We start from the raw sequence: 18,477 nt of genomic DNA, 5'->3' as shown, positions 1-18,477 counted from the left end.
AATGAAGAGAATATAAAAACGACAAAGGAGACAGCAGCCCGGATCTTTGTTATTTCATAGTCCAATACACTATGGTCCTCTCGCAGCTCACTCAGCCGATAATCGTGATTGGAGGCGGGACTTTCGGTACAAGTACCGCGTACCATCTCTCGATAAAGGGCTACACCAAGGTTACTGTTCTCGATCGCTTTCCCATCCCCTCCTCTGAGGCCGCCGGCAACGACATCAACAAAGTCGTCCGCACCGAATACCCTGAGCCCCTGTGCACCAAGTTAGCCAGCGATGCTAGAGACATCTGGCGCGGTCCAAACGGCCTATTTGCGGCACTATACCATCCCAGCGGTTGGATTATTGGGGCGACGGACCGCTCGACGCCGTTTGTGGAGGCATCAATGAGAAGTGCAAAAGCACTAGGAGTTGAACCTCCAAAGCTCGTGTCTTACGGAAGAAATCCATGAAAAATGGCCAATCATGAGCGGAGACTTGGAAGGCTGGAAATCGTTCTGGTCTCCGAACGCTGCTTGGGTGAATGCACGCGAGGGAATTGTTAGAATGGCTCAGAAGGCTATAGATGCCGGAGTGAGGTATGTTTCTGGCAGTGCCGGATATGCAAAGCATCTACTTTACGACGACAATCAAACTTGTGTCGACGTAAAATGTGCCGATGGCACAGCTTATTTGGCAGTAAGATTATCCTGGCTGCTGGTGCCGCCACCGGGAGTTCGTTGGACCTGGAGAATCAGATTGTGGCGAAGGGTCATGTGGTGGGCCATATTCAACTTACGCCAGATGAGGTCGATGAGTTTATCGACATGCCTATTCTTGATCATATGAAGGAGGCACGTCACTGCGGCGGTGTATCAGGAAAGCGCTAACAAACTACTAGGCATCCTTTTCCCGCCCCAGGAGGATGGGATCATGCAAATTGGTGCAGTCCATTTCGTTACTAACAACGCCAAATCCTTCAATGGGAATATCACTTCCCTGATACCGTTCCGACAACCCTAAGGATGGGACACCTGTTGTAGTTGAAGCTCGGCTTCGTAAGTGGATGGAGACGTGCGTGCCTAAGCCGCTCATCAGGAATGGATTGAGACTCGAATTTGCTGGTTCGTCAGCTCTAATCGTCGAGCTATATTCAAGCACTGACTTAATCATTCTAGGGACGGGGACATGGCCGACTACCACTTCCTGATCACACCCCATCTGCGGCACAAGAATCTCGACATCGCAATAGGCGGCTCCGCGCATGGATTCAAGTTCCTCCCCGTTATCGGAAAGTACCTTGTAGAGATGTTAGAGGGGACGCTGGACCCGGAAATCGCGAAGAAGTGGAGATGGTGGCCTGGCCTTGAGCTTTCGGACTACACTACGAATCCTCATCCGGAAAAACCAGAGGATTTGAATGATACTGTATGCTTGGGTGGGGCGAGTTAAGAGTTCTCTATGAGCGAACGTGTATTTAGCCTTATCTTTATCAATACCTGCGCTGGTTTCTCCAATCGGGTAGAAGGCTTGGTGTAATAGAACTAGTGTATCCTGTGCCAGTCCTTACTCGTGACTGCTCCATATACCTCTCAGATTCCCAGATCCCCACTTTATCTTTTTTCTCTCCTAACTATCGCTTCGTAATGGGACCTCCAAAGTCAAGTATTCGACGCACGAGATTAGGATGCTGGAGTTGCAAGAGTATGTATCGTGTTTAGTGTTAGCCTATATCGTGCTTGCAGGATCTAACATTCTTCTCAGAGCGACGGCGACGATGCGATGGTAATCAGCCAACATGATCGAAGCAGTGCAGCTGTTAAGAGAGTGAAATCAGAGGAGAAGCCGTCTTACAGTGAGTGTCTCAAGCGCGGACTGCCCTGTCACTATTGCATCCGTCTTCTCTGGGAGCATGAAGCCAATTCGATGGGCATCTCGTTTGGGGGAGGAACGAGGCGTCCATCTGGCGGGACGCATTATTTACTTCCTCCTGGGCCACATGTCGCTCGTTACTGGCTTAACACTACATCCGATGATGTTCGCTGCATATACGAGGGTTCAGTCCAATACCGGTGTCACAGCCGTGGGGCAGAGTTAGACGGCTCGCCCACTGCGTCAATCGTAACACCCTTCTCCAAATCACAGTGTCTCTACGGGCAGAGGTTGACTGGTTCTTCTTTGACTATTGTCCATCGCCCCCATTATTTCCAAACTATCGTTTCGCTGACCATATATTAGTCGCCCATACCTGCACAATCCGGCGATCTCTAGTCGGCCATGAGAACCCCTGGCGCTCAAAAATCCTCCCATTGTGCTTTCAATCGGAAGGACTGCTCCAAATGGCTATTGCATGGGCAGCGCATATCCTCCGAAACCAATGTGCAAGCCAAGACGTTTCCCGATACGACCAGATAATACTCACCCGCAAATGCCAGTCACTGATATTCCTCCATGACATGGTTGCACAGGATTCACAAGTCAAAGCAATTTCTCTAGGCCGGACTAAGTGCGAGCGAGATGCTCTCCTGCTTCTCGTCGTGTTTCATTGCCTCTTAGAGATAGCAAGCGGGAGTATCAGAGAGTGGACATACCATATGAACGGTGCACTGATGATCATCAAGTTCTATCCCAGTACTAGTGGTACTGCGTGCCGAGAAGTCTTTAGTCGGGAAGTTTTGGAGCTGGTGTATAGCTTCTTCCTAGAAAAGGGACATTCCTAGGCACCACAGCACACGCAAGGTGCAGCAATGGACTTAGATACCCCAGCAGCCTCGAGTGGTCGACCGAAATCCGTGCCATCTTTCCTTTTCTTACAAGTTACAGATCAACGAAAATAGACCCTTGCATGGGTCTGTCTCCAGAACTACTAGATATTATTTCTTGCATAACCAGGCTATCTCGAAGACGGCATACGAACGTCACAACCATGGCTCATGGATTTGTTAACCTCGTGCATCGACTCAGCTACCTTGAGAGATGTATCGCGTACTCGATGACCGACAAAGAAGATCCGCACATTATGAATCTCCTCGCGTCAGCCTTCCAATCTGCCACCTCGATCTACCTTCATCACGTCCTTGCCAAATGTTCACACGAAATTATCCAAAATACCTGCTTCCCCAATCTGCTCTCGACTCTTGCACAGATACACAAAACGCAAGGACCCTTTGCTTGGATTTCTTCCTTATCCGATGTGGGCACTCTTCATAGCTAGTTGCGTGGTTCTGGAGGAAGGGCGCATCCAGGTCCTAGAGTGGCTCTCCGTCCTAAATGCTAATAAACCTGTCAGTAATGTTCCGTCCACCATGGCCGCTGTGAAGGCGATCTGGAAGCGGAGGGATTTGGGTCTGGACAGTGCGCGTGACGAAGAGAGTGAAAGTTGAACTTTTGAATGGATGCGGTAAGGGAGCTGGGGTGGTTAATGCCGTTTACGTAAAGTAAGCCTACGGAATTAGAGAGTGACTTACTCTTTCATGTTGCTTTCTGGTATTGCAGGCTGATGCTCTCTTCAGGGATATCTGCTGTGCCGTGCCAGAGAACCTACTTTGAGGCTGACCGCGAGGCTAAAGTCAGCTATGTAATATGGCAGCCTTGTTCGCGATAACTAACTATTGACCTGTCACTACTTCGCCTTTTCGTTCTTCAGCTAGTGAATTTCCGTGCGTTGCTGCGCTTTATGCATTAAAACAGTGCCACGGCCAACTTACCAGAGGCGGATTCCGCCGCGGAGGTCAGCCTTGCCTCTGCTATGGGACATTCCTGCCCAGTTGTCCTCAATTTGAATCACACGGAAACTGCATCTCCTGGAATACTTAAACTTGCTAAATCGCCCCTCTCTGCACCTTGCTAGAGAACGAGATACTAGGTTATCACAACAGAAAAAGAAAATGTCCTCCGTTCGAACCCAACCGCTCGCTGAGGTCGTCTGGTGGACTGACGAGCAATTCTGTGTTCGATGTCCTTATTGTGAGGAACTTCATCGCCACGGGTTGAATTCTAGCAGCAGCACATCGACGGTTGTCTCCAGGGACTATCCACGTACCTCACGTGTACCGCATTGTGCATTTGCCACCACGAGACCTCCATATGAGTGCAGCTTTCCTGTGGACTATGAAATCGATAAACCGAAAGCTCGCTTTGTCAATATTCGAACTCTTATGGACTTACAAGAAGACGAAAAGGAGGAGTCCGATGACGAGGCGTCCTTGACCAGTTTACTCTCCTACTTGGCCCTGACAGATACAAAGAAGGAGGTATTCTTTGACCATTCCACAGAGGAGATCACCATACAAATGGAAGTTCAAGAACCATTTACGCAGCGGCGTATCTTGCATGCTATCTCAGACTGCTGCATGGGCGACGTGAAGCGGGTAAAACATTACCTGGAAACATCGCCTGACAAGTCTATTTTCCTCCACGGGAAAGACACAGAAGGGGATACATGCCTCATTATGGCCTCGAGGGAGCGAACTCCGGCCATGGTTTCTCTCCTCTTAGAGAATGGCGCTGAAGTGAATGCTAGCAACAATAACGGAAGAACAGCGCTCATGGAAGCCGCTCTCTGGGGGAGGCTTGAGACGGTGGAAATACTCCTTTCTCATGGAGCTAATAAAACCCTGCGTGACACCAACAAGAAGAGAGCTTTGGACCTTGCTCAACCGACCCGTCAGAATCGCGACGAGAGGCACATAGCCGCAGGCGGAGCATTGGGTGATTCCTCTCAAAAACCCCTCTACAACGAGGATGTCGTTAATCGAGACGCAGACCGGCGAGAGATTGCGCGGATTCTTGAGGGAGGGCAGTCTGGGAGTGGAACAGATAATCATGCCAGAATGTTCGAGCTTGACGAAAATTTCTTTCGAAGGTCTTCTGATGATTTGTTGATTTCCTATTACTCTATGCCGAGGTCACGAAAAACTGTTGCTGTGCTGGAAAGAGACGGATATTTTCCTCCCAAAGCTTCCATGAGCGGCTGGGCTCACGACGAAGGCAGGTATTTGACAGAGAGGGTGATGAAAATATCTAAGATTGTGGGCCATAACCTACGTCTTGATGATCGCTATGACCAGGGTCAACCCGGGAAGTTCTACGCGTCACACGCAGAAAAACAGCTGATCGCTTATTTCATCGACCGACATGTTTTCCTGCAGGAAGATAAAACCCAGAATCCGCAATTCTTCAAAAGGATTGAGCACCTAGAGCACGAAATCAGTGTCATGGTGGATAGATATCCCGACGTACGCAAGTTTGACCAATTGCGGAAGGATAAGAAAGAGCTTGACTTACAGCTTTTGGACAAGGACGACCGTTTGCTTGGGAATGAGTACGACGAGGGATTGGTCAAACAGCTGAAAGAAGAAGTTGCAACCATCGACCGAGAGCTTGTCACCCTCAAAGGCCAGCGGGAAGTCGTGCAGCTCTTGAGGAAAGAAAAAGAAATACAGAAGTGCGAGGACAACTGGAAGCTACATGAGCGCCTGAATCGCCTGTCAGAAAGGGCGCCAACGAACATCTTGAAGCGGGCTACCATACTGATCACTGCGCCTTCTTATAAAGTCTGTGATGACTGCCGCGAGTTTAATCGCCGAATCAATCAAGACCTTGGTCTCTCAATCCAGCTCTATGAGCGTACCCAGCACTACTAAGTATACAGATTGCAATATAACAAGGGTTTTCTTTGAGAAAGAGATCAATACCTCTGCGTAGGGCTGGATGACGCCAATTTTTTTCCATACTCGATAAAAATCACATATAAGTAGACAGCGGTTCAGCAGAATCAAGGTCAGAACAGCCTAGCCATCCCTCTTCTCCTCATTCGTCTCCTTCTGAGCCTCTCCCTCTCCCTCGCCCGTGCCTTCCGTTTCTTTCTCTTGGTCCTCCTCTGCCTTTTGCTGCGCAATCTGTGCCTGCCAATACCGCTCCATCATTCCCCCAAGCAGCAATCGGTCCAACCACCTGACCAGCCCAAACACAAACCAGCCCCATCCCCAGAGCGAGACCCCCATCAGACTGGCCACCAGCATAAGTGGCCCGAGGAGTAAAATCGACAACACAACCCACACCAATAGCGCAACGGCAGCAAAGAGTAATGTCCCCGCAATGAAGAGTATTAATGGGATCCCCACGCAAAGCAGCTGGCACGTCACGAACGTCGCAGCGATCGGGTGCTCCATACTCGCCTGGTACAGCTTCGCTTGCCGCTCAGGCGGGATGAGCCATAGGATAAAGCGGCGGACGGCGGCTTCAAAGATGTCTACTCCCCGGGGAATAAGGCCCTTCATCCAGGCGATGAAGGAGGCCCAGAGGTCACTGAAAGAAGGGATCGTGACGTTGTTCTTCTGGTTCGTGGGCGGCTCATCTTTAGGGAATGTACCCGGGAGACTAGAGGTCGTGTCGTTGACGGTCTTGGTGATTGGCTTAGTTGTCTCGTTCGCTGTCTCATTGACTGTCTTGGTGACTGGTTTCGTGGCCTGGTCGCCGGCGTTCTGCACAGTGTTTGTGGCTTGGCTCACTGGGGCGCCGAGACCGGAAGTTACAGTGTTGAGGGACATTTTGAGTCCTTTCAAGATGGTGATTTAGTATCCTCAGAATCTTAAGAGAGAAAAGGAGAAAGGAGAAAAGGAGAGAGGTTGATGTGTTTCGAGTTTATATCATACAATGGCTGCTAATGACGTCGGTGGATGCAGCCCAGGCGTTGTACATAATGCCCTTGATATAGCCGTTGTGCAGGGATCTAATAACGCCAATCGGAGTATAGCTTTGGTATCTATAAAGAACCACGAAACCAACCAAAGGCCAACGGCTAATGATCAAAACAGTTCCATCAAATTCGCTGAATAATTGCTGTGGATTGCGAGTGGGACCTCGAGCTGGTTACGTCAAATGGAGCTTATAAATACAGCATCCCGTTCCCTTTAGCTGTCCCACTTCATCGAACCCAAAAGTTTCTCAAGAACGAGAAAGCGAACGAGACACAATTGAAGGTCACAATGGCACCCACTACCCAAAAGCAATGGTCCGTCAAGGGCAAGGAAAACCGCTTCGACGAGCTCAAGTTCGAGGAAGGCGAAATCCCCGCTGTTGGAGATAATGACGTCCTCGTCAAGCTGCACGGCGCCTCGCTCAATTACCGTGATCTAGTTATCCCCCAAGGGTATGTTTCTTTTTCCTTAAAATATATCAAGGAGCAAGGCTAAAGGAGCTGTTCACAACAGAAAGTATCCCTTTGCCCTCAATTTCCCCGTTATTCCCGGTTCCGATGGTGCCGGCGAAGTCATCGAGGTCGGATCCAAGGTCACCCAGTTCAAGAAAGGCGATAAAGTGGTCACACTCTTCAATCAGCAGCACCAGTACGGCCCCATCGATCCCGCGGGAGCTGCCTCCGGTCTCGGCGGTGCCGTTGACGGCACCCTGCGCCAGTACGGTGTCTTCAACGAGAACGGCGTCGTCCGCGCCCCGCGAAACCTGAACTACCTTGAAGCGGCAACCTTGACTTGTGCGGCTCTTACAAGCTGGAATGCTCTGTACGGACTGAAGCCGCTGCTGCCCGGTCAGACTGTCCTTGTGCAGGGCACCGGCGGTGTTAGTGTTTTTGCGCTGCAGGTTTGTCTCTTGATTTCTTCGGTACTGCATGGTATGTACTGACTGAATTCAGTTCGCCAAAGCAGCCGGCGCAACAGTGATTGCGACGACTTCATCTGACGAGAAGGCTAAGCGGCTGAAGGAACTCGGCGCTGACCACGTCCTCAACTATAAGACCCAGCCTAACTGGGGCGAGATCGCGCGCTCCCTGACACGCGACAATGTTGGTGTCGACCACATTGTCGAGGTTGGAGGCTCGGGCACACTCGAGCAGAGCTTCAAGGCCATTAAACTGGAGGGTGTGATCAGCATCATCGGCTTCGTTGGTGGATTGGACCCCAAGAAGATCCCCCACGTCCTTGAAACGCTGACCCATATTTGCACCGTCCGTGGCGTGTACGTCGGCAGCAAGGCGCTTATGAACGACATGGTCAGTGCCATTGAGGCAAACAACATCCATCCTGTTGTGGACCAGAAGGTTTTTACGCTTGAGCAGACGAAGGAGGCTTATGAATACATGGTATGTCTTCTGATTCGAGCTGCTGTACTCCAGAGTACGTGCTAACCTAAGACTTCTCAAATAGTGGGGACAGAACCACTTCGGTAAGTTGGCTATCAAGATCGAGTAAATCGCCAGTGACCTGCGGCAGCGGTCCATAGGGTCCATAGAAGGATAGACGTCACTACATTCTTCTTGCGGTTACTTGGCCTATTGTCCTGGCGATTTGTGGGTATGAATGAATGTAACGCAGTGATATAGTGGAGCCCATCAAGGGCATCCCAGTGAAAATATATTCCTAATTTTAGTGCATAACCAGGTCCTTGCCCAGTAATGGGCCGTTAGTGTGGCAAAGTTATGTCATTAATGTGGACAACTTTGTCGCTACTTGTCCCTGACCCCCTTGATCTGGCGAAATGGATGACAGACTAAACCCTTACTCCTTATCCCACACTATGGGGATAGCGCTAGTTGGGCCCATTTCATGCCGCACCGATACCCACTGTTTCTGAATGCCGGCGGACCCTTGAGTGATCTCATATGCCCGAACTTGATAGGAGCTACTGCCTGCCGCACAGGACACAACTCCCAGGCACCTAGTGTCCAGCAAAGCCAGTTCCAAAGTTATCCCGTCGAGCCGGGAAAAAGGCGCTTCTTAATCCACCTATCACATCAGAACTGAAATCCATACCTCATTCCCCCAACCTGCCTCAAGTCCCAGCCCATGCCACGCCTCCTCGACATCAATGGCGAGGACCCTTCCATCCTCCTTCCAAATTGTCTTCCTCGGTACCGGCTTCCCCGAAACAAGTACCATGAAATGCTTGTCTATATCCCAATCTTGGAGGCACGAGAAGTATATCCCCAATACACCTAGGGCTTTGATCCCAACATCGACACGCAAACGCCCAGTGTCCTCAATATATATGTCTGAGCTGACAAGAGCTGCAACGCCGGTCATCTTGCGGAGAAGGCCGAGGATCGCGACATCGACAGAAACATCTGCCGTAGGCATGCTACTCTCGTTCTCCTTATCTTTTGAGTTCATTTTGAATGTGAGCGTTTTGACGGGGTACGCTGTTAGCACCTCCCATCTCCTTTCATTCAATGTAACCGATACCGCCGATGACGAATGGAGCTCCCCCACAATTCTCCCTGTTCTGTGCGCACGAACAATATACCCCGTCTCTTCCTGATCATCGTATATCCCCGGAAAATCAGCAACCGGGATAATCACCGACTCGACTCTGTTACTGACGTTAAACACTCCTATAATACCGCTCCCAGATCCCGCGCGGCCGTGGTATGTCCCCACGCAGAGAATATGGCCTTCCTTGATATCGTGGTACATGTCTAGCGTACGCGCCGCTATGTCTGGGCGTAGCGTGATTGTTGTGCCCTGGATCGTGGACGCGGTCATTTGTTTGATGAGTGGTATATCATGCTGGCCTGGCTTGTCGGTGATGTAGATTGGCCCGCCGGAGATACAGCGTGCTGCAGCGTGGAAGGATGCATAGTCCAGCCCATTTTCGGGAAGCGTCTGGAACATATCCCAGTCCGGAAGACCGTTCAAATAGCGCGTTAGGAGGGCGTTGTGGGCGTTACAAAACACATGCCACGTGTGGGAGTCGTCGATATCAGGAAAGAAGTCGTTTGAGTTTCGAACCACGATTGTTGGCTTGTTCGTGGGAAGCTGCGAATGGAAAATTGTTTGGGGGATCTGGGACATGCAGGATATGGCTTTTGGACCGAAGTGGCGCAGCGATGAAATCGTCCAGGCGTCTTGGTAGGCGTTTGCGTAGGATCTTCTGTCCTCGGGGTCGGCGAGCAGATCGAGGAATGACTGCGCGTCCGTTTTGACGCCTGATATTCCGGATCTGGAGAGGAAAGCGTAGAAGTCATTGTAAAAACGTTGGATATCGGAAGGATCGATTGTTAGCATGGACGGCCTTGTCGTGCTATTGAGTGCCACTTCTCTTGTTTTGTAGATTGCTGCCAGGGATCCTTCTGGTGAAATGCCGCCCCAGTAACCGAAAAGCGCATGCCACACCACGATATACTCAATATTTCTATGTTGCTCCCGTATGGTGGTGACTGCCTTCGCAAGACCATTTGGGAATGCTTTGGAGTTTGCTTCAAACTGGGTCAAAGCACGGTGCCATGAACCTGCCCCTTCATTGTCGAGTGATTGCCAGTTGTCATCAATAATAAGTGTTCTAATTCTGATACCGGCGGTTTTTAGGTCATCCAGGGCTGAAAGGATCTTTTCTTCAGACAGGTCCTGTCCAAGTCCATTCCAGGTGCAGTACGCCAGGCCGTCGTACCATTCCGAGAGCCATTGTGTTCGAGGGCCACCCTGGGCTGTATTTTCATACGGACGGACAAGCCTCCTTGCTTCATAAATCAAAGCACTCGTGGCAACCTCGAAATCGGCAGCAGTAGCAGCCAGGACCTGGAATCGAGACGGCGTAGCATTATCATTCTGCGACTTGATGACCACCTCGCCTGCTGGGCCGGACCCAAGAACTGTAAGAGTGTCGTCTACAGTGACGCCCAAAAGCACGACATGTACCCCGTCCGTGCGGAGGAAGGAGAGTAGGATAGCATCCTCTGTGAAATTAAGTTTGTCTTTCCCCTGTCTCGGGCCCAGCCACGAGGTTTCCACGCGGGCAAGGGCAAAGAATCTTGACATGGAGGAAGGTGTGCCGAGCGGCAGACGAAGGAGTCCCGAGTGACCATCCCTAGCTTCCTCGACTGGACCGGAAATGTTCCACAACGCGGCCCCAGGTGCCTCGCTCTTCCTGACTTCAACCTGAATATCTGGGGACAGGCCGTCAAAATAATTCGCGAAATCTTGCGCGGAAGACAATGCGAGTTCCGATGAGAGACCGCGTGAGACGATGACCAGTTCGCCGTCATGACAGCCTCGTTCCTTGTTTGCCCATCGCCATTCCCCTTCGGAACCCTCACGGTACCGAACGGTGAACCTGCCCGCGTATCTTGCCTGCGGACAAGATATCTCGCCTGCAAAAACACCGCGATTGCCTGGGTCCTGTCGACTGCTTAAAGCCGGGAGAGCGGCCGATGGATACTCCGAGAGCGGCAGCGCTGCCCACTCAGAGAGGCCTATATTATGCCAAATTTGGAATTCATATTGTCCTTGGGATGCTGGTTCTATCAGGATGGTGAATCTGATCTGTTTCAATCAGCGGTGAACCAGCTGATGCGGGAAACATACCTTATCAGCCTCAAGACAGGTTACCTTGCCCAGAGGAGGGTAGCATGTGAGATCAACTGGCATAATTCGAGCTCAAGATATCACTCTGCGCTGTTAGTTCTGCCTGCGATGCCCGTTTGAAATAGAGGAGTGGTAGCTGTCAAGCAGCTGTGGTCATATTGCCAGGCCGATAAGGATGCGGGGCGATCGCTGGCGCGGGGCTGTTACGCTGCAAATCACGCACTTAGCTTCAATCGATGACCAGCTCCATCATACAGAGCTCGTATCATCCCGTCTCGAGGAGATTCAAAGATCTTGACGAGATGTGTGGGGCGTAAAAGGACGAAAGGGGTCCACGCCCTGACCGGAACCGACTGAGATAGATGTTGAGCAACGGCATATAGCATCAAGTGTCAATACAGTATACGAAGGAAGTCCGACATAATGCCATAGGCGTTTGTTTGTTCTGTATAGACTTATACAAGCATAATGCCTGAGAAAGGGAAAGGCATAGCAAACAGCATGTTCGCCTAAGTGGGAGAACCAACGGGCGGTCATGGCTCACGTAAGGATTATATACTACATTAAAGCGAGAGCAGTAGCAGTATGCGTGACGACCAATAATGGATAGACAGTCATATAAGAACAGGAGTCCACCCCTTCCGCGGTACGAATCCCTGTACGCCTTCGTCGCGGACGACATCTGGCCCTCGCCGACCGGTGACAACGCTCCTTTCGACCTCAGGCCCTCGAACATAGAACGGGTCAAAGCCCGTCCTTGCTCCAGTCTGCTTATCAATCCCGCGAATCCATCTCTTCTTGCCCAGAAGATCTGTCTTCGAATGAGAGGCCTTCTCGGGAACAAACCCGCTCCCCGCCCGATCAAGCATGATGAACCATCGCCGTTGATGTATGGATCCGATGTCGTTGACCGCCCCGGGATACGCGTTGTTCAATCTGATTTGGAAGTCGACATCGGTATCGCCTCCTTCAGCATCCGAGTGTTCGTGTTCGCCTTCCGTGCCGGTGTCTGTTTGTCTCCCCCGTTTGCCTGACCCTGGACTTTGTGTATCTGCCGGGCCGGCTGTCTCTCTATCGGATTCGGAGCTCGACGTGCTCCTCGGCTCTGCTTTTGCGACGCGTCTCCGTCTTCGTTTCCTAGGCTTCTGTAAGAGAGAGGCTGCCGTCGGGGCGGAGCGGAAGTCGGTTTTGTCCCGGCGGAGGAAAATGGTATAGTTCTTGGGGAGGCGGGTGCCGTGGAGACGGAGGTGAATCTTGCTCTGTGGAACTGTTAGTTTTACTATCCTCTCGTTACGACAACTTGGAGCTGACGAGATGAATAAATACGTTTTGGAATGCGTTTCGCAGTTTCTCGTTTTCTGGCAGCGCCGAGGAGTCTAGCCCTGACCCGGAATGCATCTCAGGATCTTGGTCACTGTCGTCCGTTTCCGGACCGGTATTCGAAACTTTCGTTCTGTCGGGAAGGACTTCATACACTCCAGTATCCCAGATGATCATACTCCCAGTTTTCTCGCTCGCGGTTTCGATGAGGTGGTTCTAGACATGGACCGGCCGCTCAGTATTCCGTTAGAAGATCAATCATCAGCGTCCCGACCTACCCACAAAGCATGCACCCTCGTCTCGGTCGCATTGCGATTCAGCCGCCGACTATTCGGGTCCCCGGGCAATCCATACATGACACTCCAGCTGACGGAGCTGGATGCGGAGAACTGTAGACGAAGGTCATAGTGCGGGCCGGCAATGGGATGGTCGTGTTGGTGGATGACAAAATGGTTTCCTGATGCATGACAGTTTCGTGTGTAGAGCGATTTCCAGGCATCGAATGGGATCAGGCACGATCCGCCGGCCACGGGAGGCGTAGCGGCTCGGTCTGGGGTGAATTTGTGGAGGTGTGCGGAGATTCGCTCCAAGGGGTCGTCGACCTCCTCTTTCCCCGCTTCGAGGGCGGACAGCGAGTCGTTGCCCGTACGAGTGAGGGGACGGGTTAGGGGCGGAGATATTGGTCTGTCAAGGGTGGAGAGCCGTCGGTTCGCATCTAATGCATCGTTCATGATCCTGTTCGTCTTGCGCGGCTGACAGGCCCTAGGGTCCCCTAACACGAGAGCAGCGTTGATCGAATCTCGTGACGGGAAAGCGGGCGCCGAGCCACCGACGTCATCTGTGGCTTCGGTGGCTTCGCGCAGCTAACACAAGTCTGGGACAAAAGTGCGAAATAAATTAAATTAACAAGAGGGAAAACGAAAAAGAAAAGTAAAAGAGGAAAAAAAATGAAGAAGCAAAAAAGAGATGCTACCATGCGAACTGAATACGAGGCTGCATTCAATGCGCGATTTGCGCGATTTCTGAGCTGCGAGGAGCGATAAGAAAGCTAGGTTTTGCAACGAAAATCCGTCTGCGAGATAACGCTGATAGACTCGCGGACTTGCTTACTCGCAAACTCACTCGCTTATGGGGTTTAGCATACTGTTCCAGTTGATAAGAAGCACGAAAGGGGCATGCGTGTCCAGTATCCTGGTGGTAACCGGTCGTCCTGGGAAATTTTACCTTTTCAATCAGTAGTGCCACCGGTACTCGGTACCGGTACCGTATTGACGAGTAATAGGAGGCCGATCGGACACCGCTCGGCTGCTTTAGCGCAGAATTTCAAGATGCGTTGCATCCTCTGTAAGATCATGGCATGGACGCCAAGCTGCCGCCCACGAGGCGCGCTAAGCCACAAGCAGATGGGGGCCTCCCATTTGTTCCTGGCGAGTGCCCCAGTCATGCCAAACGGCGCCAGTCCCCCGCTTATCCCCATTGCGGCAAGCCCCCAGCCCATCATTCTGCTCCTAGTGGTGCTCGCCCAGGACGGAGAAGTGAATCTCTGGTCAGCGCAGTCCTCGTCCTATCCCAGCCCATCCTCAGAGCGGGACAATAATTTCATGCCCAGAAGATGTAACCTATAGCACCGTCTCTTTTAAATCAACCCTCCCTCGCTCTTCTCTTTTTTTTTTTGGCCCTTTTTTTTTCTTGCTTTTCACGCCTCTCAAGACTGTCACGATGAATCCAAAACCAGACCTCGAAAAGAGTAACACTAACGATGGCTCAGAAGTACGGGCTGAGCCCATCCTCGCAACGGGCTCTGGCCTGCAGCGTCGACTGGGAAACCGCCAGATCCAATTAATCGCCATTGGAGGCTCAATCGGTACGGCGACCTTCGTCTCTATCGGCGGCGGCCTGGCCAAGGGCGGTTCAGGATCTCTTCTGATCTCTTGGTTCATCCACTGCTGTTTTCTGGCGATGGTCAATAACTGCCTGACGGAGATGTCCGTATACCAGCCGGTCGAGGGAGGGTTTATCCGCTTGGCCGGTAAATGGGTCGATGATGCCTGGGGTTTCATGGCTGGCTGGAACTTCTTCTTGTACGAGGCGCTGCTGATCCCGTTCGAGATTACGGCCATCAATGTGGTCTTGACCTACTGGAGGGACGATATTCCCGTGTGGAGTATTTGTTTAGCATGTGTTATAATCTATGGGTACGTTTGCACGGTCCCTGCGGTAGTCCCTCACGAAAGACTGACCGGCTAGGCTTTTGAATATCCTCGCCGTCCGGGCATACGGAGAAGCCGAGTTCTGGCTCTCCGGCGGAAAAGTGATCCTCATCCTCATGCTCTTCGCGTTTACGTTCGTCACCATGGTCGGCGGGAACCCGCAGCACGACGTATACGGGTTTAGGAACTGGAACAAGCCCGGCGCATTCGCCGAATACCTCAGCCACGGTAACCTTGGTCGTTTTGAGGGTTTCCTCGCCTGCCTCTGGTCTGCCGGGTTTGCCTGCGTCGGACCCGAGTATATCTCCATGGTGGCAGCGGAGGCCAAACACCCTCGCAGATACATTAGAGCGGCCTTCCAGACCGTGTATTTCCGATTCATTGTGTTCTTCATAGGCTCGGCCCTTTGCTGCGGTATTGTCGTCTCCTATGCGGATCCCACCCTACGCGCCATCCATTTCGGTGACGGTGAAGGCTCCGGCACCGCCGCCGCCTCGCCCTATGTAATAGCCATGAAAAACATGTCTATCGAAGGCCTACCGCATGTCGTCAACGCCCTCCTGATCACCTCCATTTTCAGCGCCGGAAACACCTACACCTATACAGCGACCCGTATCCTGCATTCCCTAGCCCTAGAAGGCCGAGCCCCACGCATCCTCCGCAAGTGTACCAAGCAGGGCGTCCCTATCTACTGCTTCCTTGTTGTAATGATCTTCCCGTTTTTGTCCTTCCTCCAAATGGGCGACAGTTCCTCCACGGTCCTCACCTGGCTCACAAACATCATCACGGCTGCCGGTCTTATCAACTACGTCATCATCACCCTTACGTACATCTTCTTCTACCGTGCGACTGTTGCCCAAGGATTCGACCGCTCCACGCTCCCTTACACTGGTTGGTTCCAGCCGTACTGCGGCTACCTCGGCTTTGCGTGGATGTTTACCGTGGTCTGCTGTTTCGGCTACGAGAGTTTCACCCCCTGGAGTGTAGAGACCTTCTTCACCAACTACACGATGGTCCTTCTTGCGCCGGTCCTGTTTCTGGGCTGGAAATTGGTGAAACGGACCAGATTTGTCACACCGCTTGAGACAGATCTGATCTGGGAGGCGCCTGAGATTGATCTGTACGAGGAGGAGCTCAGTGTGGTTGAGCCATCGGTGAGCTTCTGGCAGGAGATGTCGGGGTCTCTTAAATGGAAGAGGAAGTAGATACTTGCTGTGCGTACCTAGAGTTGGATAGGCTAGGTTCTATGGTCACTACAATGACTGAATCTGGCTAGAGTCGTCAAATATGATTAAAGTAAATTCCCTTTTATTTTTCCTTATTTTTTTGTTTTTACTGAGCTGACCTTGGCCTACTCATCCAGTCAACGCCGTCCACGATAACATGGCCTATTCTGTTGAGGGGACCGCCGTTCCCCACCGTTCCGTTGCAGCCTAGAAGACGGCCTATCGCCGCTAAGGCTACCAGGCAGCCATATTGTACTGCCAGCCCGAAAACACCAATACAACCATAGCCTGTTAACGAGCGTCACGAAGACGTCGCTACTTCTCCAATTGACCAAGCGAGAATTCGGCCCATGGCATCTGGCCTACCTGATACTCAGCTTTAGATGCGGAGGGCTAGGATACATTGTATTCCCGCGGAAAGGCTTGATATCTGTATGTGCCCGCGGGAAATGAAGGAAAATAGGTGGACTGATAGGAAAGGACTTATATATTAATGGCGCGGTGCGGGGACAATCCTGCTTCCTCGTGCGGAGAGCCAGGTTGTTGAAGTGAAACCCCCGCTCTACGGTGTTTTTCTTCTCCCCGCATCTGGTACATTGCCTGGTCCACAGTGATAAGGCAGGCTGGTTTGATATGTACCCTGGGGCCGTGTCGTGATAGTCTGTTACGCTGCTGACAAGGGTTCGTTCGCCCTATTCGGAGATGTGCCAGTTCTAGAAGCTTTACGGCTAGAAGGCCTCGCAGCGAACAGTAATCAGCGAGAAGATGCCTTGGAATGCGTGAGAACCACCTCATACTCAATAGAGAAGTTCCAACCACTGTAGTGTGGAACCTTAAGGTTGGCAACCTATTCGCCAGTGCGGCGGATGGAGATGGCGTATGGGCCATTGCTTCATGCACTCGCGGTATGGCTACACCTTTTCCATCATAGCTAGTTAGTTCTTTAGCTGGTGTATCTCTCGCATGTCTCAGTCCTAGAAGTGGATGGCTGCCTGGGAAGTACTAGTATGGTACTTTTCTCAACATGTTATCCACTCAACACTGAGTAACAGGAATATAAATTATCTGATATATAACCCCACGCAGGCGCGGCACGAATGGTCTAGCACACCGTACTCTCAAGTAAACCTACTATATCCGGTTCCCTACGGCCTTCATATTTTACAAAATGGAAAATCTTTACTAGTCCCTGTGCTGTAAACCCGGAATTTGGCCGGTCGCCGAACATATATGTGCAGTACATCTGAAAGCCGGTAGACAGTGAAGATCACGTAGGGAACTCCATGCCCGTTGTCTATCACATAAGTCTTGACTAACTAGGCGAGGAACGCGCCTGAACTGTAGAGCTTTAGGAACCAGACTTGCAGATATGTCCCCGAGACATAAAGAGGCCGCAAAACAGCAGCGGTGGCTTCTCCATACTCCTAAGAGTGACTACCAACCATTCTGGATACAGACTAAACGGACCCATGGGGTAATATTAAGGCTTCGATCAACATCGAAAATATCTCCTATATAATGCTGGTATCCTAAACTGATACCGGCCACAAACGTTTCTTTAAAACTCTATAAATTGCAGAATGCTCTTAGTTATTCGGTGGTATTGACGCACAGGGCCGGTCGGAGAGACTGTTTGAAGAGCCTGGCAGCTCAGTGCCGTCTCAACTGCTCAATACGAGAGCACCATCATGGGCTCAACGCCTTCGCAATGAATCTGGGCCGCTAAAACTATGACAGCGACAACGAGCAGCTGTTGGAAACATTTCCGCGTTCTTGTCTCTCAAGATACCCAGGGAGATTCTTGGAACTCTCAATGTTGAGATTGTCAAGGTAAAAGAACAGCCTTCTGGCGCTCCATCTACAGAGGCTGATATCCGAAGCAAAGCAACCACGTGGAAGAGCACCAATATCTCCTGATACTTGGGCGATACTGAGGCAGGTCACAGTACACGTACTATGGCAGGCATCCTCCACTAATACAGGGTTACGAGGTCTCGACGAAACTGAAGCAATATGCCTCATAATGCTGTCAAGTCGTTCGAGCGATTCAGCTTCGCGAATTCCCCTTCTCCAAATTAATCGAAAACCTTCTCTTCTCCTCGCAACGACGTCGTTTATGAGCCTGGAAGCACCCGTCTTGTGCCGGGACTGGAAGGAATACTGTAGAGGCGCCGCGGACCAGGCCCCGGATTTAGGTTGAAGACTGTTCACTGCGAAGAAGTAATCTGGATGAGGTCTTGTATACATTCTGTGTATCATAATATCGGCGCAGATGGTTGATCTCGACCACAACTTTGCAGCTGGGTGGCTGGGCGACGTTTACTGTAGGGTTATACCTGCCTCTGGTCTATACGTGATTGCACTTGGATCTTGAGTCTTCTGAGCTTCATATTAGTACAGTCTGACTTGTGGAGTCCT

General features: G+C 51.3%; 7 protein-coding genes across 7 annotated transcripts, besides 1 other annotated feature; 4 read left to right on the top strand and 3 right to left on the bottom strand.

The window, feature by feature from the left end:
- Window positions 1–18,477: part of a sequence feature (contig 1.62 526..201480(-1)) that runs on past both edges of the window.
- Window positions 72–1,437, top strand: ANIA_03870 (FAD-dependent oxidoreductase; the record flags this gene model as incomplete). Its single annotated transcript, XM_656382.2, has 6 exons — window positions 72–376; window positions 432–584; window positions 674–857; window positions 1,029–1,043; window positions 1,084–1,109; window positions 1,164–1,437. The coding sequence occupies 6 exons, from the start codon at window positions 72–74 to the stop codon at window positions 1,435–1,437; spliced, it is 957 nt and encodes a 318-aa protein (XP_661474.2).
- Window positions 3,873–5,630, top strand: ANIA_03871 (ankyrin repeat domain-containing protein; the record flags this gene model as incomplete). The annotated part of the gene is made up of 1 exon (XM_656383.1): window positions 3,873–5,630. One exon carries the CDS (start codon window positions 3,873–3,875, stop codon window positions 5,628–5,630), a length of 1,758 nt encoding a protein of 585 aa, XP_661475.1.
- ANIA_03872 (seipin co-factor family protein) lies at window positions 5,698–6,557 on the bottom strand. The gene has a single exon (XM_656384.2). It carries the CDS (start codon window positions 6,534–6,536, stop codon window positions 5,778–5,780), a length of 759 nt encoding a protein of 252 aa, XP_661476.1. The 5' UTR covers window positions 6,537–6,557; the 3' UTR covers window positions 5,698–5,777.
- ANIA_03873 (zinc-dependent alcohol dehydrogenase family protein) lies at window positions 6,938–8,450 on the top strand. Its single transcript, XM_050611390.1, has 4 exons — window positions 6,938–7,138; window positions 7,200–7,587; window positions 7,640–8,086; window positions 8,151–8,450. The coding sequence occupies exons 1-4, from the start codon at window positions 6,975–6,977 to the stop codon at window positions 8,193–8,195; spliced, it is 1,044 nt and encodes a 347-aa protein (XP_050467424.1). The 5' UTR covers window positions 6,938–6,974; the 3' UTR covers window positions 8,196–8,450.
- ANIA_03874 (protein aglF) lies at window positions 8,733–11,366 on the bottom strand (the record flags this gene model as incomplete). Its single annotated transcript, XM_656386.1, has 2 exons — window positions 8,733–11,261; window positions 11,304–11,366. 2 exons carry the CDS (start codon window positions 11,364–11,366, stop codon window positions 8,733–8,735), a joined length of 2,592 nt encoding a protein of 863 aa, XP_661478.1.
- On the bottom strand, window positions 11,918–13,354 carry ANIA_03875 (uncharacterized protein; the record flags this gene model as incomplete). Its single annotated transcript, XM_656387.1, has 3 exons — window positions 11,918–12,562; window positions 12,630–12,839; window positions 12,902–13,354. 3 exons carry the CDS (start codon window positions 13,352–13,354, stop codon window positions 11,918–11,920), a joined length of 1,308 nt encoding a protein of 435 aa, XP_661479.1.
- Window positions 14,327–16,038, top strand: ANIA_03876 (uncharacterized protein; the record flags this gene model as incomplete). The annotated part of the gene is made up of 2 exons (XM_656388.2): window positions 14,327–14,818; window positions 14,871–16,038. The coding sequence occupies exons 1-2, from the start codon at window positions 14,343–14,345 to the stop codon at window positions 16,036–16,038; spliced, it is 1,644 nt and encodes a 547-aa protein (XP_661480.1). The 5' UTR covers window positions 14,327–14,342.

The sequence above is a fragment of the Aspergillus nidulans genome, chromosome II (genome assembly GCF_000011425.1).
Source record: "Aspergillus nidulans FGSC A4 chromosome II".
In the NCBI taxonomy this organism is placed as follows: Eukaryota; Fungi; Ascomycota; class Eurotiomycetes; order Eurotiales; family Aspergillaceae; genus Aspergillus; species Aspergillus nidulans.
Note: the sequence above shows the minus strand (reverse complement) of the source record. Positions and strands in the feature narration are given on the sequence as shown.

Coding starts and splice junctions, on each gene's coding strand:
- ANIA_03872 (XM_656384.2), bottom strand. CDS start 6,536: ATGTCCCTCAACACTGTAACTTCCGGTCTCGGCGCCCCAGTGAGCCAA.
- ANIA_03873 (XM_050611390.1), top strand. CDS start 6,975: ATGGCACCCACTACCCAAAAGCAATGGTCCGTCAAGGGCAAGGAAAAC. Junction 7,588..7,639: donor TTAGTGTTTTTGCGCTGCAG/GTTTGTCTCTTG, acceptor GACTGAATTCAG/TTCGCCAAAGCAGCCGGCGC. Junction 8,087..8,150: donor AGGAGGCTTATGAATACATG/GTATGTCTTCTG, acceptor CTTCTCAAATAG/TGGGGACAGAACCACTTCGG.